The sequence below is a fragment of the Cololabis saira genome, chromosome 7 (assembly GCF_033807715.1).
Source record: "Cololabis saira isolate AMF1-May2022 chromosome 7, fColSai1.1, whole genome shotgun sequence".
NCBI lineage: Eukaryota > Metazoa > Chordata > Actinopteri > Beloniformes > Belonidae > Cololabis > Cololabis saira.
The window spans coordinates 20,706,652-20,724,722 of NC_084593.1; the positions used below are offsets into that span (position 1 = coordinate 20,706,652).

The window sequence follows — 18,071 nt, forward strand, 5'->3', positions numbered from 1 at the left end:
ATGTTTAGTTCAGCTTAACAGACTCGGGCAAACTTCTGTCATTTATAAGTTTGATGCTGCAGTTATACATGGCACCTTTTTTCCTACCTCTTTCAGGTTTGGCCTGGTACCTGGGCACCTCATGTGGGCAATGTGCACCTGAACCACGTCAATTAGATGGTGTCCGCAGCAGTTAAATGCACATAGCATGACCACAGTGCAAACGTATAATACCAACTGATGAAAATGACCGAATGAGACTAAGAAAAAAAAATTAAAAGTACGTGTTAACTTAATTAGAGACCTAAAAGTCCAGAGCAGAGGTTGAAGAATTTTAAAGTTCTCTCGACGCCATTTTTTTGATGTGCCTATCTCAAACGAGGAAGAAGGAGGAAATTGGATTAGAGCTGTTGTCAGTGACCTGAGGCGGCAAACAAACATGCGCGATCACCTGTTCAACAGGGTCCGTTCTCTGAGTAGTTTAGCGATTTTTGACTTAAACCCACATACACCATTCTGGGGCTACAGGGGGCTCAACATGAAGTAGCTATTTAAACTTGGCCCAGAACTAGATGAGGATGATTACCTAAAGAGAAAGAGAAATCAGAACCTTTTAGAGTGGTAAATACATGTATAATTGTTTACATACTAAAAAGGGTTAAAATGAGAGTAAATTTCATGTCGTATAGTGGCTCTACTTTATGTAGCCTGTATTAATGTGAAATATTTACCTTAATATTCAATAAAAAGATTGAAAATTATTTTTGTGTGGTCTTTTATGAAATGCTGTTCTTTACATCTTATAATACTTTGACATTATGGCTGTTGGGTTTTTTTTTAGGATCCTTTTTTTTAGGGTCCTATTACTGTCCTTTTGAATTGTTGCAGACTAGGAGTGATGTTCTCAAATTCACCTACAGTCACATTAGTCATCTTTTTCTTTAGTGTGGATAGATGCCAATTTGTAAAATAACTTGAAGTCAAAACTTCAGAAGCTTTGCATTCTCACCCAACTATATCGTTTGGACCCATCTTTTTTGTAAGGGTACTGCTTGAGGCAAAAATGTGTATGTTGTAATTCTAGAGAAAATGTAAGTGCCCTAGACCTTTCACTGCATGGTGCTTTTTTTAACCCAGGCTGTCTTCTACAGTGGGTTTTTTTCTTTTCTTTTTCTGTTTTGACACATTCACCCTGTTCTCACTGACTGCTTCTTAATCCAACAAACCTTATTTGTATATAATTTACTATACAACTTGTGCAACACAAGGTGCTTCACAGCTTTAAGAATACCATTTATATAAAAGAAAAAACCTCCCTACATTTACCGTCAAAACACATAAGTAAATGAAAGAAGGACAACATGATTGTAAAAAGGACTTTACTGTTTATTACTCTGGGATTTACAACAGATGTGCGCTGTGAAGAACTGAGGGCCCGTGGAGGTTCATGAACTTCTAGCAACTATGATCAATCAACCTGATGGAAACGGGTAGCCAGGGCACAGACCTGAAAATCTGTGTAATGAGTGTTCTCTCTGGTTTTAGTAAGCATATGTCCTGTTAAGATTTTAAATGTGAAATGTGTTTTAAGGGAGACCAGAAAATAGATTACACTGGCATTACAGACTTTACACCCTGTCTGCATGGATAAATGTCCCAGACAGAGATTATCAGCTGATAAAACCCAAACCATTGTTACTGACAGTTTCAATGACACTCAAAGTTAAGGTCAAATGTCACCTGGGGACAGTTATATAAAATTGTGTGTCATCCACGCGTCTATGGAAACTTGCACCGTGGCTTCCGTGGGATTACGGTTTGTTGGATCACCCTATGCGATGCTGCCCCTTGGTGGTGAGGGGGGGTATAACAAGGAACTAAATTAAATAAACGGGTAATCACAACCACAAAATTATAAACGTTTTCACTTTGCTGTGGTCTACAAATACAGCACACCCGACTGCCAGAGGTGACTGAGCAATTCAGCTTGTATTTATGAACATATATTTCTTTCAGCTGTATTCACTTAAGGCATTTATGCATATTTATTGGAGAAAGCTAGCAACTATTTGATTGTTTTCAGTCTTTTTGTATCTAAATAATTATAAAGCATAAGTACTAAAATAAATAACTAAAATTATGAATGAACATGGAAAAACTCATTCATGCAAAAAAACTGCATTTATTATTTCATGATGATAAAAACATTTTTTAAAAACAAATGTTTCCACAACTTTCCACTGTCTTCCACAATATTTTGGTTAATTGTGTAACTTTAATTATTCTGTACTTACAAAAGTAAGGTTTTATACAAGTTTGAAAGATGAGAATTATTTTACATGTTGATTTTTTTTTTTTTTTAAGGGAAACTGTCACTATTCACTGGCAAATTATAAAGAACAGGAATATGTCATAATTGTAAATGCTGCTGCCAGAGTCCTTACAAACACCAGAAAACTGGACCATATTACACCGGTCATGAAGTCACTACACTGGCTTCCAGTTAGTCAAAGGATAGAGTTTAAAATCTTACTGCTGGTTTACAAAGACCTGAATGGTCTAGGACCAAAATACATGCTGGATCTGTTAGTTCCTATGAAGCTCCCAGACCCCTGAGGTTCATCTGGATCTGGTTTGTTGTTTGTCCCAAGAACCAGAACCAAGCAAGGTGAGGCAGCGTTCAGTTATTCTGCTCCTCACCGGTGGAACAAACTTCCTGTAGACCTGAGGTCTGCTCCAACTGTAGATCCTTTAAATCAGGCCTAATAACATTACTGTTTACTGCAGCATACTCCTAAATGAAATACTTACCTGCTGTATTCTACTGCCCTTACTTTTTAAGAAATTGTGCTTTTTATTATTTTACCTCTTTTCTTATAATTTTATTTGTTATTTACTGTTTAATTGTTGTCTTTTAATGTTGATATAAAGCACTTTGAATTACTTTGTGCTACACAAAGTATACAATTAAAATTATTTTACCTAATTTCTTATTTTATTTCATTTTATTTGTTATTTACTGTTTAAATGTGTCTTTCCGATTTTAATGTTCATGTAAAGCACTTTGTAAATTACCTTGTGTTAAATTGTGCTACAAAAACTTGCCTTGCCTTTTTTAAAAGACCCAACCAAACGGACTTATTTTGAAGGGACGATAACAGGAAGTGTAGTTTTAGTTCACATGTAGGAACATTCAATTAAGGCATTTATGCATATTTATAGGAGAAAGCTAGCAACTATTCCATTGTTTTCAATCTTTTTGTATCTAAATAATTATAAAGCATACGTAGTAAAATAAATGATTTCTAAAAGACCCAACCAAACGGACTTTTATTTTGAAGGGAAGCTAACAGGAAGTGTAGTTTTAGGCTAATTTATGGTTCCGCGTTAAGTCGACGCAGGCTCTGCGTCGATTTAACGCGGACCATAAATCAGCCTTAAAACTACACTTCCTGTTAGCGTCCCTTCAAAATAAAAGTTTCAGGTTTTAGTTCACATGCAGGAACATCATGGCGGCTGCATCAACACCGGCGGTGCATGAGCAGACACCTAAAGCATCGGCGTCAGGGCCAATGCCTTTTGACTTCTCTCAACCCCCGGTCATCGAAGGCTTCAGCCCTTTGCCCAGGATCAAAGAGGAGACTTTCAAAGAAAAGTTAACTAGGAAAACCAAGGAGAACCCCTTCGTTCCCATAGGTGAGTTACACAAGCTGGAATAGGCGGAGGGAAGAAGTTACACAAGGGAGCTGCAGCTCGTCCTTCAGGACACTTTTCAAAATGCAATGATGCATTTAAGACGAAATGACTTGGTATTCGTAGTTTTATCAAACATGAAAAGCAAGACTAAAGTAGCTCAAATGTTTTGGTTTGCTGCCAGTAATGCCACTTGTTCGGATACTGTCTTTCATCGTTTATTCACGTGACTCTTGACAAAATAATCTGGACATGTGCGGTAGTTTACCCTTTTGACCTCTGCCGTCTCATTTTAAATGACATTGTGCTCACAGCAGCGATTTGACTCCCTGTCCTGCATGTTTCAGATGTTGCTCTCATGATCACACCTGGTTCTAATTAATGGTCCTCATCAGCTGCTCATCCAGGTCTGCACAAGTCTCTTAGGCAAGGCAAGTTTAATTGTACAGCACAAAGTAATTCAAAGTGCTTTACATCAACATTAAAAGCGGCAAGACACAATTAAACAGTAAATAACAAAATGACAAGAAAAGAGGTAAAATAATAAAAAGCACAAGTTGTTAAAAAGTAAGGGCAGTAGAGTACAGCAGGTAAGTATTTAATTTAAGAGTACGCTTCAGTAAACGGTCATGTTTTTAGCCCTGATTTTAAGGGGCTGACAGTTTGAGCAGACCCGGAGGGACAGATGCTGACATCAAAAGCAGAACCAACATGGCTAGAGTGGTAACTACAAACGCATGGAGTGCTGCTGGGTGTAAGAAAAGTATACTTCAGGTGCTCTTCGGCATGGGGATCCAAAAGATTCAATAACAATTAAGAAAAACCGAGGCACTCAAGAAGTTAGAAAAATGTAAAAGGCCTTTATTAAATCATGGCTTAGAAAAAGTTAAAATGCCTAGAAAAAGTTAAAATGCCAACATGTTTCGGCCATGTAGGCCTTCCTCAAGGCAGATAGCAAAGACAGAGGGGTCTCCTTCAGGCAGCTCTTTATACACAGGTGAGAAGTCACATGGTCAACTCAGGTAAGCAGTCACATGGTCAACTCAGGTGGTATCTATTAACCTCGTAGGAACAAACGGGCACATCAATCAGATGCAGAGGACACCAAACAACCAATCAGCATAAGTAGCAAAGAAAGTAACAAACAGCAACACAAACAGTAATAATACAAAAGACAATCAAAAAAGAAATTATAAAGTAACACTTTTCAAATGCTTTGAAGGCTAAAGAAAAACCTCCCAAATGTTTCAAAGCAGGAAAATGGACCAAATTAGAAAAATGTTTCAAGGAAATCTTCTGAAGTTATTAATCATCTAAAAGTAGACAAAATATTTCAAAATAACAGACCAAAAATATATAGGACTAATTAATCAAACAAAAGATAAACTGTATGTGATGTTAAACAGGGAGCCCCAACACTTACAAAATGGCTAGAGTGGTTTTCAACATGCCCAGGAAGATCTGGAGCTCAAATAACATCTACTTAAACACCAAAATGCGCATCTTCAACTCCAGTGTGAAACAGGTGTTGCTGTATGGAGCCGAGACCTGGAGAACAACAACACTCACAACGCACAAGTTACAGACAGTTATAAACACCTGCCTTAGGAGAATCCTCCACATCTGGTGGAGGGACAAAGTAAGTAATGTAGACCTGTGGAAAAGAACAAGACAGGATCCCATTGACCTACAAATCCGCGAGAGAAAGTGGAATTGGATTGGTCACACCCTCAGAAAAACCGGCGACAAACACTACCAGACAAGCGTTGAAGTGGAACCCCCAAGGAAAGAGGAAACGAGGTCGCCCCAGCAATAGCTGGAGAAGAAGCACCGAGGCAGAAATGGTAGAGAACGGGGAGATCTCAAAAGAACAGCTAAAAGCCGAGTGAAATAGAGGACATTTGTCAACGGCCTATGCACCCTAGAGAAGCAAAGGGCTTAAGTCAAGTAAGTCAGACAGTTGGAGCAGAGCTCAGGTCTACAGGAAGTTTGTTCCACCGGTGAGGAGCAGAATAACTGAACGCTGCCTCACCATGCTTGGTTCTGGTTCTTGGGACACAAAACAAACCAGATCCAGATGAACCTCAGGGGTCTGGGAGCTTCATAGGGAACTAACAGATCCAGCATGTATTTTGGTCCAAGACCATTCAGGTCTTTGTAGACCAGCAGTAAGATTTTAAACTCTATCCTTTTGACTCCCTGGAAGCCAGTGTAGCGATTTCATCTTAATGACACAGTAATTTGTATCAGGATGTGCTGAAGCAGGAAAACATCTAAAACATGCAGGACAGGGGGTCCTGAGGACCAGGGTTGAAGACCACTGGTGTAGTGGACTGAACTGGGCTTGCGTCTCAGGTTCAAGTCAGGTGGCAACCAAGATGAACCACTTTGGACCCCTGAGCAAGGCACTTAACCCTATTTGCTCCCCGGGCGCTGGAAAAATGGCAGCCCACTGCTCCTAGTCTAACTAGTGGGCTGAAAGCAGAGGGCTCATTTCAGTGTGTTTTGTAAGATGTATACTGACAAAGATAATTATGTTCTCTCCAGGTTGTTTGGGCACAGCTGGGGCCCTGATCTACGGCCTCCGCGCTTTCCACCAAGGGAAAACCAGACAGTCCCAGATGATGATGAGGGGACGCATCTTTGCTCAAGGTTTCACAGTAGTTGCCATCATCTTTGGTGTATTTGCCACAGCCGTGAAACCAAAGCAGTGAGGACGAACCAGTGCATCTCTTCCGTGGTCCTTTCAACTTGGCGTTGGACTCTGAACAAGATGAATGATGTTCTTCAACCGTCATTCACATGCATTTGTAAATGCCAAATTATTTATATTATTGCTTAGAAACTGTGACTTTTGTTCAAGGTGATAAAATGCTTTGCATCGACGCTCCAGTATTCAACAAAGTCGAGGCAGCTTTTTACCGAGACCATGTAAGCAAGCTGGGTTCATTTTAAACAATGTAACAGTTTTTGCAGCTCTAAGACTTTTACTTTCAGATATTTCCAAGGTAACATTGGAATAATTCAAATAACTGTTTTCTGATATAAACTTTCCTTTGACTCCAATGTCTTGTCTGTTCTATATGTGCAATGCAGCTCGTATGGTTTCAAAGTACTCTGTATGCAACTTTATTACATCTTATGGCAGGTTTTGTACAAATCAGGGGATCTTTAAATGAGGCAGGGTTCATGGTCCATCTTAAATTCCATTAATCATTTGTGGTAATTATGGAAGTCTAAATGTTGTATCTGGAATGCGAATACTCTTGAACATTACACAATGAGTTAAGCTTGTATATAATTTAGTAGGCACTGGTTGCTATTGTATGCCTGAGAGCAAGTCTGTTCTTATACTAGTCACAAATGTGAATGACCCTGCTCAAAAATAATTAACAGCATACACGGTGCACACATTTCATTCATATATACATCAGATGGCAACCGTCTCAGGAAGGGAATATTTAAGGACAACTTGAGGTGCTCCATGGTTTTTATTTTATTTCCCAGTTCCCTTTTAAACATTCACTGTTTTAACATCATTGTGTCCAAATAGGCAACATGTGAAGCAGTGTGCAGATATTGCTGCTAAAACTGACACTCAACTGTGTTTAAAAAAAAAAAAAAAAGCATATGTGTAACACAACTGATGCGCATAAATTTATCATAAAACAGTCAGTGAATAGAAAACAGGAATAAATCATGGTTAAAACAAATTTAAAAGGCAGAATTCCCCCCCCAAATTTGTGCCAAAATGAAGATAAAACCACCTGTCTTAATGCTGGAAGTGGAGTAAGGGCTGAATTAGAAAGGCCACAAGCTCATGTTTGTGAAAAATAAACGTATTAGCTACCTTAAATGTGGTGAATGCAACAAAAGTGAACAAAGTGTGATTATGACTCTGCGCTGATGAGAGGCATAAGTGGTTACAGTGTCATCCTTAATTAGTAAACATCTGATCAAAACGTTCATTTCTAAAAAAAAAAAAAAAACTGGGCATCCAAACCAATATCAGTAACATGCAATAAAGTTGACCTAATAATTTATAAGTTAAAGGGGGAAGAGCAGTCACAATATTTTCTTCTGTATAATAGTGAAAAAGCTGAGCAGCTAAAGGATGTTGCAACAACAGAGCAGTCCATCTTCTCTCAGGAGCGTCAGGTTGATTATATCATATGAATATAATAGGCAACAAGAAAGGCAAGAAGTTTTTTTGTTTTTTTTTAAGGGTTATAAACATACAAGGAAGTTTATGGAAAATGGTATACAAATTACTCTGATGCAATGTGAGGTTAAAACTCAAAAAGGCAATTTTAACTAGAAGAAAATTTCCCCACCGCGTCGACTAGCGAACTAGAGGGGTCTGTTTGAGAGAGATGAGGACAGAGCGCATTCGAGAAACGTCTTTTGCTTGCTTGTTGGTTTTTGGATTGAAGTCACAGAGACGAGCTACTCGCTCCCACTCAGATCCCGGGCTGTCGCCATCGGTCTCTGCAAGGAAAGCCTCTTCTGATGCTCTGTGGGCGGGAATAAGAGACCAGAGAAGAATAAGGAGTTAACAGCGTTTGAGGGGTTACAGAAAAGGAGAATGTGGAGTGCAACAATCAAAATGAATTACATAAATTACCATGTTTGCTAGAAACAAAAACATGCATTTTTTTTTTTTTTTACACGCGTACACTTTGTTGAACAAATATTTCATCTTCATTCACATAAATGCATTGCAAATCATTGTAGCAGTCAAAATAGAATTACCAAACTAGGTCCTAGAAAACAGACAAGTAGCTTTAAGGCAGGGGGGGGGCATGCAGCAGGTAAAAACTGATCATTCAGAGAGGAAGATCATACAACATTAAAAAGCGTAAGAATTCTAAACGTACACAAAGCCTATAACATCAGAGTTGGGCTGTTTGTAGAAAGCCTTGTCAGCAACCCTAGTGTGAGGGCAAGGCCAAGAAGGCAGGAAAAAAAAAAGAGAAGAGAACAGTTTCAGTGCCAAACAACGAGCAGAGAAAAGTTAGTGTGCGAGTTAAAAGTACTGAGAGACGGTCCTGATGAGATGGAATCAAAAATAACAAAAAATGTGTGATTTCGGTTTCTTGAGTGCAGACCACTGAGGTGTGGGGCAGTTGTTTGCTCTCTGGTGTCTGCACTCATTTTTGCTCGCATGCTTCCCGTTTTGTTTTGCAGCCATTTGAACTAGACGAATGACAGGTCTAGATTTGCATCTCATCAGAGAATGGCCTCTCAAAGCTCTCAAACAGAAAAAAACTAGATCTACAGATGCAGTGTGATACCGTGCCAGACTTGGATACTGTCTGTTGGAAAGTGCAAGAGAAGAACTGGTTAGCTTGGTCAAGAAAAGGAGAGGCTGCAATACATTTGTAGGCTTAATATATAGCCGATAGACTACCTTTATAAAAGACAGAAACTGATTTTATCACTATCGTTCTGTAAATTCAGCTCCAAAGCATTTAATGTGTATATTGACAATTACACATTCAGTTGTAAAACTTATGTAACTGTAGGAAATACAATATATAGATTCTCTAAGAGCGTACAATACCGATAGCTCACTTGACATGGGCATAGCAAAAATCAAATGACTCCATCTGCTGGTATAGCATTTGAGTTATTAAAGTGAATAAAATGAATGTGACATAGTGATCATGGCACCATCAGCAACCGTAACCTGGCTGCATGTTTGCAGACTCTCACCTGTTGTTGACCTTGTTCTTCTCCATCTGCTCATTCTGGTGTACGTGCCAGTCCTCCAGCTCCTTCTTGGCTTTCTCCCTCCACTCTGCCTCAGCCGCCTTGGAAGCTGAGTCTTGTTACAGTAGAGTACAACAAAATAATAACGTCAGACAGTAGCCTACCCAAAAGAGGGCAGTCGGAGGAAAGGAATCCATATGTGAACAGATTTGTGAACGATACAGGCACCTATACATGAATACTAAGAAATGTATATATGGCAGAACAGTAATACAGTAATACCTAGTAGATTATTGTAGCTATAAATCCCCCACCAACAAAAAAAAAAAAAGGGCTGTGTATTTAGTCTCACTGTAGAAACATTTACCTAAAGCTTCAAGGCGTCCCTTTTGCTCTTCCCTCCACTTGCGCAAACTTTCCGGCTCTTGCCTCTGAATATCCACCTGGGCGATGGCTGCATAGCTGTCTGTTGGGCCGTTGGACTCCTTTTTTGAACAAGCAAAACACTTACTTGATTATAGAATATTAACTGATTAATACATGAACAGGGTGGTAAGTTCCTCACTGTCACATCAAATACTGGAGTTCAACACCAAAAAATATAAACATACAAGCAAGTTATTAGATGGTGTTCAGTCTACATTCAGCCTGATGAATATGATGAATGTCACGGTTTAAATTAGCAAATGGGCTTGAGCTCACCTGATATATATCTCCATTCACTGTGGCCGGCTCCTCGTCAAATCCATCTAACATTTTTGAGAAAAGAAAGAAAGTTAGGTTTCAAGTTTACAACTGGGAGTTGTCAAGTAACTCCTTCACACAATCTGCTCTGGTTTGTGTTTGCTACTATTGAGGAAGTATCATTTTCTTCTTGAAAGGGTTAAGACTTGAAAAATGAAGCAGCACCTGTTTGGGCAGTGCTGATGTCTGTGCTGCTTTGCAAGCTGCCCAGACAGGATTTTCACGAGTAAAGCCAAATTTCATGACACATGAGACGCTATGGCTTAAACTGGTGCTGCATTAATGTGTTGTCATAATAATTTTAACATGTTGTAGCCAGTACTCGAGTTGTAAAAAAAAATCAGGGGGGATGGTGGATTTTATCATATGGGGACAGATAATTTGTGCTCATTACAAATAATATAATATATTACAAATAATAGCACTGACCAAAACACCTGCAGGAACGACATAGCAGCAGTTAAATGCAGCCTTCTGTAAGCTTTAAATATCCACTGGGCTTACACCAAATACATCAAAACACAACAATAAAAAACAGTTTTCTGAACTTATCAATATGCCTCTGTCCTTCACAGTAAAATGGTTCACTGCAAAAACTCAAAATAAGAATATTTGTCCTATTTCGAGTTAAAATGTCTCATTTTAGTAAAAAATCTTATTACACTTAAAACAAGACTCATCACTGGAAAAAACAACAATTTTCACCTGTTTCAAGTAGATTTTCACTTGAAATAAGTAGAAAAATCTGCCAGTGTTGAAAAATCTGGAACAAGATTTTTTTTGCTTGTAATGAGAAGATAAATCTTGTCCCACTGGCAGATTTTTCTACTTATTTCAAGTGAAAATTTACTTGAAACAGGTGAAAATTGTCAAATAAGTTATTTTTCTGGTGTTATTTTTCTGGTGATGACTCTAAATGTTGAAATAGCAGTAAAACCACATTCATTGATGAAATGACATAAGGGATGGAAAGGGGGGATGGCAGTTTTACAGGGGGGATGATTTTTACTGTTTTTATTTCAGGGGGGATGCCATCCCCCCTCATCCCCCCTCAACTCGAGTACTGGTTGTAGCGTATTTGTTTGTTAAATATCCAGGACTGTTTTTAGCACCTATTATTTGTCTGGGTGGGGGGGGCTAGTGACTGAAAGAATGAGATTCTCTGCCTCAGGGACAGGTTGAGAAGTTTCCCATTCAGGAGGGACTCGGAGCAAAATTGCTGCTCTTTCACATTGAGAGGAACCAGTGGACATTGTTCTGGTATCTTGTAAGGATGCCTCGTTAGGGAAGTGTTTCGGGCATGTCCATCTGGGTGGAGGACCCAAGACATGCTGGAGAGATTGTATCTCTGCTGGTTTGGGAATACCTCAGTACTCAGTACCCCACAGGATCCACAGGAAGTAGTGACGGAGAAGGAAGTTTGCGTCTCTTTAATTGGGCTGCTGCCCCCACGACCTTACTGTGGATAAGTGGCAGGATGATGATAACACGTTGCATTAAAAAGGGATCTTCAGCTAGTAGCTTGGTTTGGTGCAGCTTCTGGTCAACTTTTAGTCTTTATCCCATAAAGCACAGATAAAACCCCAGCATGAGATGTTTTGTTTTACATACCTCAGGTTATATTTGATCACTATTGTAAATAAATAAAAGTATCTTATATCTAATAGTAAACTAAATACAAGTTTGGTAAGTTTGGTTCTTCAGTCTGAGAGAAATTGTATCCCCTCTTTATTAAGCACAAATGAAATTTAGTTTCATTGCTTCAGAGACACAACAACATTTGTCTGGTAACTCCCAGATATTAGCAGCACAATACACATAAGAAATAGAAGAAAAAAACAATATGGTACACTGTAGAATAGCATATAGAATAGCAACTTTTTCTAACTCTACGGAACCCTCTACTCCTTTGTTCAGAAAACTCAAACTTCTTTCAGTATATGACATAAATATTCATCAGATATGTGTGTTTTTATACAAACATATGTTTTTGCCTTTTTCTTTACCACTATCGTTTAGTAATTTTTTCACTTATAATTCTCAAATACATTCACATAATACTAGACAGGTTAATCATTTTCATTTTCCTTTTTATAAAACTAAACACGGCCAGTTTTCCCTCAGATATCGCGGTGTACAGATATGGAACTCCAAATCTCACATTATCAAAAGCTCTGCTTCTCTAGAGATCTTTAAAAGAAATTTATCATCTCATTTAATTCACATTTAAAAAATGTCAAGTTTTCTTTGTTTTTTTTGTTGTTTTTTTTGTTTGGTTGGTTTTTTTTGTGTGTTGATGATCTGTAACTATGTAGTCAAACCTTCTTTGTTTTTGTTTATAGTCTTCGTCTTGTTGTTTTTGTTTTTTTATTTTTTGTAATTACTGTTTTACTTCCTAAATTGAGGGGAGGTCCGTTGCATAAGCCTGTTGGCTTTTTGACCTCTCCTGTCACATTTATTTTACTATTTTGATTGCAAGTGTTAATTTTATTGAGTGCAAACTAATAAAATAAACAAAAAAAAAATATATATATATATATATAGTATAAAGACAACATATGAAACAACAGTATTATACGTAGTGGATTGAAAACTTTGTGGTTATTTACCGATATTAAAAGTATCCAAGTACATAACAGCAGTATGTGCAGAGACGTCGTGGTGGATTATTTAGTGTTCAGTGCTGTGATGGAGGTCACAGCTATCGGGAAAGAGCTGTTCCTCAGTCTGCTGGTTCACAATCTGATGATCCTGAATCTTTTGCCAGATAGGAGGGGGACAAACAGTTTGTGGTCTGGGTGGGTGGGGTCTTTAATAACGCTGCTTGCTTTCTTGTGCGGACAGCTAGCATAGAGGGTTTTTGAGTCCGGGAACATGGAACCCACTATCTTCTGTGCAGTTCGTATCGTTATTTCTACACCCCGATGTGCAGCCATGTGTAAAAACAGTGAAAATTGATGGAACGTTGTGTTTCTGTGAAAGGAATCAATTTATGGAACAATCTGAACAAAGAAAACAAAGAATCCAAATCAAACATTACATTCAAAAGAACAATTAAAGCCTGTATGTTAAGGAAATATGATGAAAAATGTTGAGTTTGATTGACATACCCGTAGGCGGTGGTAATTTTATTTAATGTTATTTTAATTTTATTTTAGTTGTTTTTATTCACTTAGTTGTTTTATTTTATTATTAATTTGTTATTTGTGAAAGGGGCAGATCAGATAAGATTCTTCTTCTTTCTGCTCCCTTTTCATTCATAAGTTAGGAACATTTGTATTTGTGTTTGTATTAAATTGTTTTGTTTTTTGAATGAAATAAAGAATAAAATGAAATTAAATTAAATGAAAAGGACAGGGATGAGGACTCAACCCTGAGGTGTTCCTTTGTTCTGGTTGAGAGTGGTTTATTCGATGTTTCCCACCATGACCTTTAGTGGTTTGTCGGAGAGAAAGTTCAGTATCCATGAGCAGAGAGTGGTGTTTACTCTTAGGTTGGTCAGCCTATTGACTAGATTGTGGGGCTTGTCATCAAGGTCTGTACAACTCTGTTGATGACACAGCTACCTGTATCATGGTGTGCTGAAGAATGGTAGGATCAAAACATGCAAGACATGGGGGCCCTGACCGCCGGAATTGAAACCCCCTGCTCTAGATGACACAGGGTGGGGTGAAGTGCAACTGAGATTACATATTCTGTTAAACTATTCCCTGATAAGCAAACTGATTGCAGTCCAGATCAGTGGGAATGCTGTCCTTGATGTTTGTGAGAACCAGCCTCTTAAAACACTTCATAACAATTGGTGTCAGAGCAACTGGGAGGTAATCGTTGAGACTGGTGACTTTTGGGAACTGGAACGAAGCAGTGTCTCTTCAGAGATGTAAGTATTGTAAATTTGAGCCAAAATCAAGTGTATTATCCGTGTTGCTAAATCAATTGCTATATCATTATATCCTTCAGCTCCTTCTCGAACTTGCACTTCATAGCAATGTGCTATTTTTTTTATATAATTATATATACCGTTTGTTTACATGCTTGTGCATGTTTGAGACAAATAAAAATCTAATCAAACTGCAAAGTATTTGTTCAGGTAAATTATGTCTCAGATTCGCACCTCTCGTGTTGTGCTCTGATGTGGTTTTCTCAAAATTTGCAGGTTTATAAACTCAGAAAAACTTGTATTATGAAGTCTACATTCCTCAGTAATGTGAGGGTTTCATTAACGCAGAAATGTAAAATGTTCTTCCACTATGTTTACTATGACAGCATTTAGTGCATATTATTTATCATAAGTAATTAGCGCTCTTTGTGAAAAGCCCGATGGATTGACATCTCTAGAAAACTACAAGAGTACATTTTATCGCTCTGCTACTGTTGGTTCAGTAGAATATACACTAAAATTGGAGCAATCGGTGGTGCATCTCCGTCCGAATGATTTCAATAACTATGTCTACCTCGTACTGCTGCACCCTTCACTTTAACATTTTTAAAAACTTAAAACATTTTTTTATATATGTTAATAAGAGCCATTTGTCTATTACTGTTATATAAATCTGGGTTCAGTAAGCGAAACAACCGAAGACAAATTCCCTGTCTGGCATCTATCCAGGACCAGGAAACGGGCAGGTAGCATCTCTGCAGACCCCTCACACCCAGGACACAGTCTGTTTGAACTCCTTCCCTCTGGACGGCGCTACAGAGCTCTGCAGTCAAAACCTCCAGACTCAGAGACAGTTTCTTCCCCCAAGCTGTTGCTCTGATGAACTCTCATCACTCATACATAACATTCATTTAAATGCCATGATGCTGGTTTTTCCAGTGCACAGGTGCTTGAACAGCCTTTTCTATAGCTTTCTGATTCATTGCCGTTTTTCCAGTTTGACAGGATTCTGCTTTTACTACAGTTTGTCAAACCATTTTAAAAATCTTTTTTTTTTGTGCAAAAAGGTCTCAGTTCGCCTCGACGTCTGACCCTTAATATAGCAGGTCAACACCCTCCTCATCTGGCATTCAGGCATGCTACAGTAATCAATCACTGTGCAATAATAATAATAATAATAATAATAATAATAATAATAATAATAGCCTAATAATAACCACACTCATATGCTGTAACAATGGACATTTCAATAACCATGACTACCTCATACTGTTGCACCTTTCACTTTTTTTTTAATTGTTTATAGGCTATGTTAATAAGAGCTGTCATTTGTCTATTTATTGTACAGAGATGGAAAATAACCGGAGTCAAATTCCCTGTCTTGTTTGAGCTGACTTGGCCAATAAACCTGATTATGATGATTCATACTTGGCCAATAAAGCTTATTCTTAAGGCTGATTTATGGGTCCGCGTTACACCAACGCAGAGCCTACGGCGTAAGGTACGCGGCGACCTGCAACGTACTGCGCGCGTCGTCGCGTACCCTACGGCGTAGGCTCTGCGTCGATTTAACGCGGAACCATAAATCAGGCTTTATTCTTATTCTCTGACGTAGCCCGCCGGTGAGCAAAACAAACGCACCACCGCCAGCTAGATATGCTAAATGCTTTAATGCTTCATTATTTCAATAGGAGCATAATAACCCATGAAAACACGTGTATCAGCCGACCCGTGGCTTTTATCCGCTAACTTTTATCACCCTCTGATAGTCGTGGTCGGTGTGTCGGTTACCGGAGCCGCTCAGCGGGGTGGGAGACGCCTGCAGACCCGCCGCCTCCTCCGCAGCCCCGGCCCCCTCGCCGTCGTTCTCGATCCCCGCGATCTCGCTCTCCTGCTGGGCCAGGAAAGCCGCGGCCGGGTCCTCCTCCGCCGGGTGTGCTCCGTTGTCAGCCATCTTTTACAAACAAGTACAAGTTTATCCGAGACTGTCAAGACTTAAAGCCACGAAACTGGAAAGGGTGACGGGTCAGTTTTTGTGATGGTTAAAAAAAAATTAACTAATCCAACGAAAATACTGTGGAAAATCGTAGTTAAAGAGAAATGGCCTTCACTGATTCATGATTTCTCCACTTGTTCATCCAGCAGATGATGACGGAACTGTTCAACAAGGACGGCTGCTATTGGCTGGCCGAGAGGTCGCTTAATCACGTCATACCTCAATTTGCATAGTTTGTGTTGTTCTCTCAAATGTCCCAAGAGGGAAATTTGTTTGGAACTCCCATTTTTCTGACATTCAATGGAAAACTACGACGGAGTATTAGGGCCAAACAAAAAAACAAAAAAAGGAAATTACGAAAATAAAGTCATAATGTAATGAGAATAAAGTCGTAAAATTACGAGAATAAAGTCATAATATTACGAGAATAAAATCATAATATTACGAGAATAAAGTCATAATATTACGAGAATAAAGTCGTAATATAACGAGAATAAAGTCGTAATATATTATAAATATATAAATATAACTTCACAAGATGCTCAATATTCCTCATTTTAACACAGGGAAAAGAAGCTCTTCCTGTTAGAGTTCTCATAAATTACGACTTTATTCTCTGAATTTTACGACTTTATTCTCGTAATTTTACGACTTTATTCTCATAATATTACGACTTTATTCTATTACGACTTTATTCTCGCAACATTACGACTTTATTCTCGTAATTTTACGACTTTATTCTCATAAATTACGACTTTATTCTCATAATGTTACGACTTTATTCTCGTAATTTTACGACTTTATTCTCGTAATATTACGACTTTATTCTCATAATATTACGACTTTATTCTATTACGACTTTATTCTCGCAACATTACGACTCTATTCTCGTAATTTTACGACTTTATTCTCATAATATTACGACTTTATTCTATTACGACTTTATTCTATTACGACTTTATTCTCGTAATTTCCAATTTTTTTTGTCTTAGTTTGGCCCTAATACTCCGTCGTAGAAAACAGCGTGGCTCCTTCCCTGTAAATTTGCAATCTCAAACTAATTTAAAGAAGTACAATATAACATTTTACATCATATTTACCCCACCAACCAACTTATATCCAAATTTGTAGACATTGATAGCAGATGTGTATTTTGACAGATAGATAGATAGATTTAGTCAGGCTGTCTTTGTATGTTTGTATAGATATAGCCTACGTATTATATTTATATCATAGTCATATTATATTTATATCATAGTTATATTATATTTATGATAGAGCTTACATTTGGTATTAAACAGGTTATTTTTGTAAAAATGATATATATTTATTTATTTATACAAATTAGTGTAGAGTATAAAGGGTAAATACAGGCATATAATTTATGTTTAGTTGTGGAAAGGGGGTGGGATTAAATAAGTTTATACTTCCTCCCACTCCTTTTCGAACATGTAACTTATATGTTTTTTGATGTGTTTTTTTTTCTTTATGTGGCGGAATTCCCACCTGTATTTGTTTTTCTTGTTTTTTTTTATATATACATTTTCGAAATAAATAAAAACGAACGAACAGATAGATAGATAGATAGATAGATAGATAGATAGATAGATAGATAGATAGATAGATAGATAGATAGATAGATAGATAGATAGATAGATAGATAGATAGATAGATAGATAGATAGATAGATAGATAGATAGATAGATAGATAGATAGATTTATTTATTGTACCATTGGGTAAATTTGGTTCACAGTGCGTGCCTCCTCATACAATCTAAAACCATACACTCAACAACACAGGATAAGATAAAGTGACAACAGTGCTTTGGCTAAAATAACAAAGAACAAGAAGGAAGGCCCCAAGATAAGAATCAAGATAAGTTAAAACATCAGTAGATAAAAACACTAAAATATTCAAACCAAGCCAAAGGATAAAAAATGTGCCTTTTCATAAAAACAAGATAAAGGAAACAATACAAAACATAAATACAAGGTTATGTTGCAGTTCCCTCACTTATTAATGGCACTGATGGCTGCTGGTACAAAGCTGTTTTTGTAGCGTTTGGT

The 18,071-nt window shown here is 37.9% G+C and overlaps 3 protein-coding genes across 13 annotated transcripts in view; 2 read left to right on the top strand and 1 right to left on the bottom strand.

Annotated features, from left to right (window-relative positions):
- ankhd1 (ankyrin repeat and KH domain containing 1) overlaps positions 1-740 on the top strand; it is a 35,478-nt gene extending 34,738 nt beyond the window's left edge. For all 8 annotated transcript variants that reach the window (XM_061725006.1, XM_061725005.1, XM_061725013.1 and 5 more), the window contains one exon: positions 97-740. In XM_061725006.1, coding sequence (XP_061580990.1) covers positions 97-156 — 60 coding nt within the window. In that variant the 3' untranslated portion in view covers positions 157-740. The remainder of the gene's footprint in view (positions 1-96) is intronic.
- Positions 741-3,469: 2,729 nt separating this feature from the next.
- higd2a (HIG1 hypoxia inducible domain family, member 2A) lies at positions 3,470-6,752 on the top strand. Its single transcript, XM_061725018.1, has 2 exons — positions 3,470-3,675; positions 6,220-6,752. The coding sequence occupies exons 1-2, from the start codon at positions 3,489-3,491 to the stop codon at positions 6,384-6,386; spliced, it is 354 nt and encodes a 117-aa protein (XP_061581002.1). The 5' UTR covers positions 3,470-3,488; the 3' UTR covers positions 6,387-6,752.
- Positions 6,753-7,144: 392 nt separating this feature from the next.
- On the bottom strand, positions 7,145-16,170 carry cltb (clathrin, light chain B). Of its 4 annotated transcripts, XM_061725014.1 has the most exons (7): positions 15,800-16,170; positions 10,087-10,133; positions 9,752-9,869; positions 9,388-9,499; positions 8,967-8,987; positions 8,550-8,603; positions 7,145-8,186 (listed from the first exon to the last, which is right to left on the bottom strand). In XM_061725014.1, exons 1-7 carry the CDS (start codon positions 15,960-15,962, stop codon positions 8,015-8,017), a joined length of 687 nt encoding a protein of 228 aa, XP_061580998.1. In that variant the 5' UTR covers positions 15,963-16,170; the 3' UTR covers positions 7,145-8,014. The 4 variants fall into 4 exon arrangements, with proteins under 4 accessions (XP_061580998.1, XP_061580999.1, XP_061581000.1 ...); XM_061725015.1 differs by lacking the exon at positions 8,967-8,987; XM_061725016.1 differs by lacking the exon at positions 8,550-8,603.
- Positions 16,171-18,071: the final 1,901 nt, after the last annotated feature.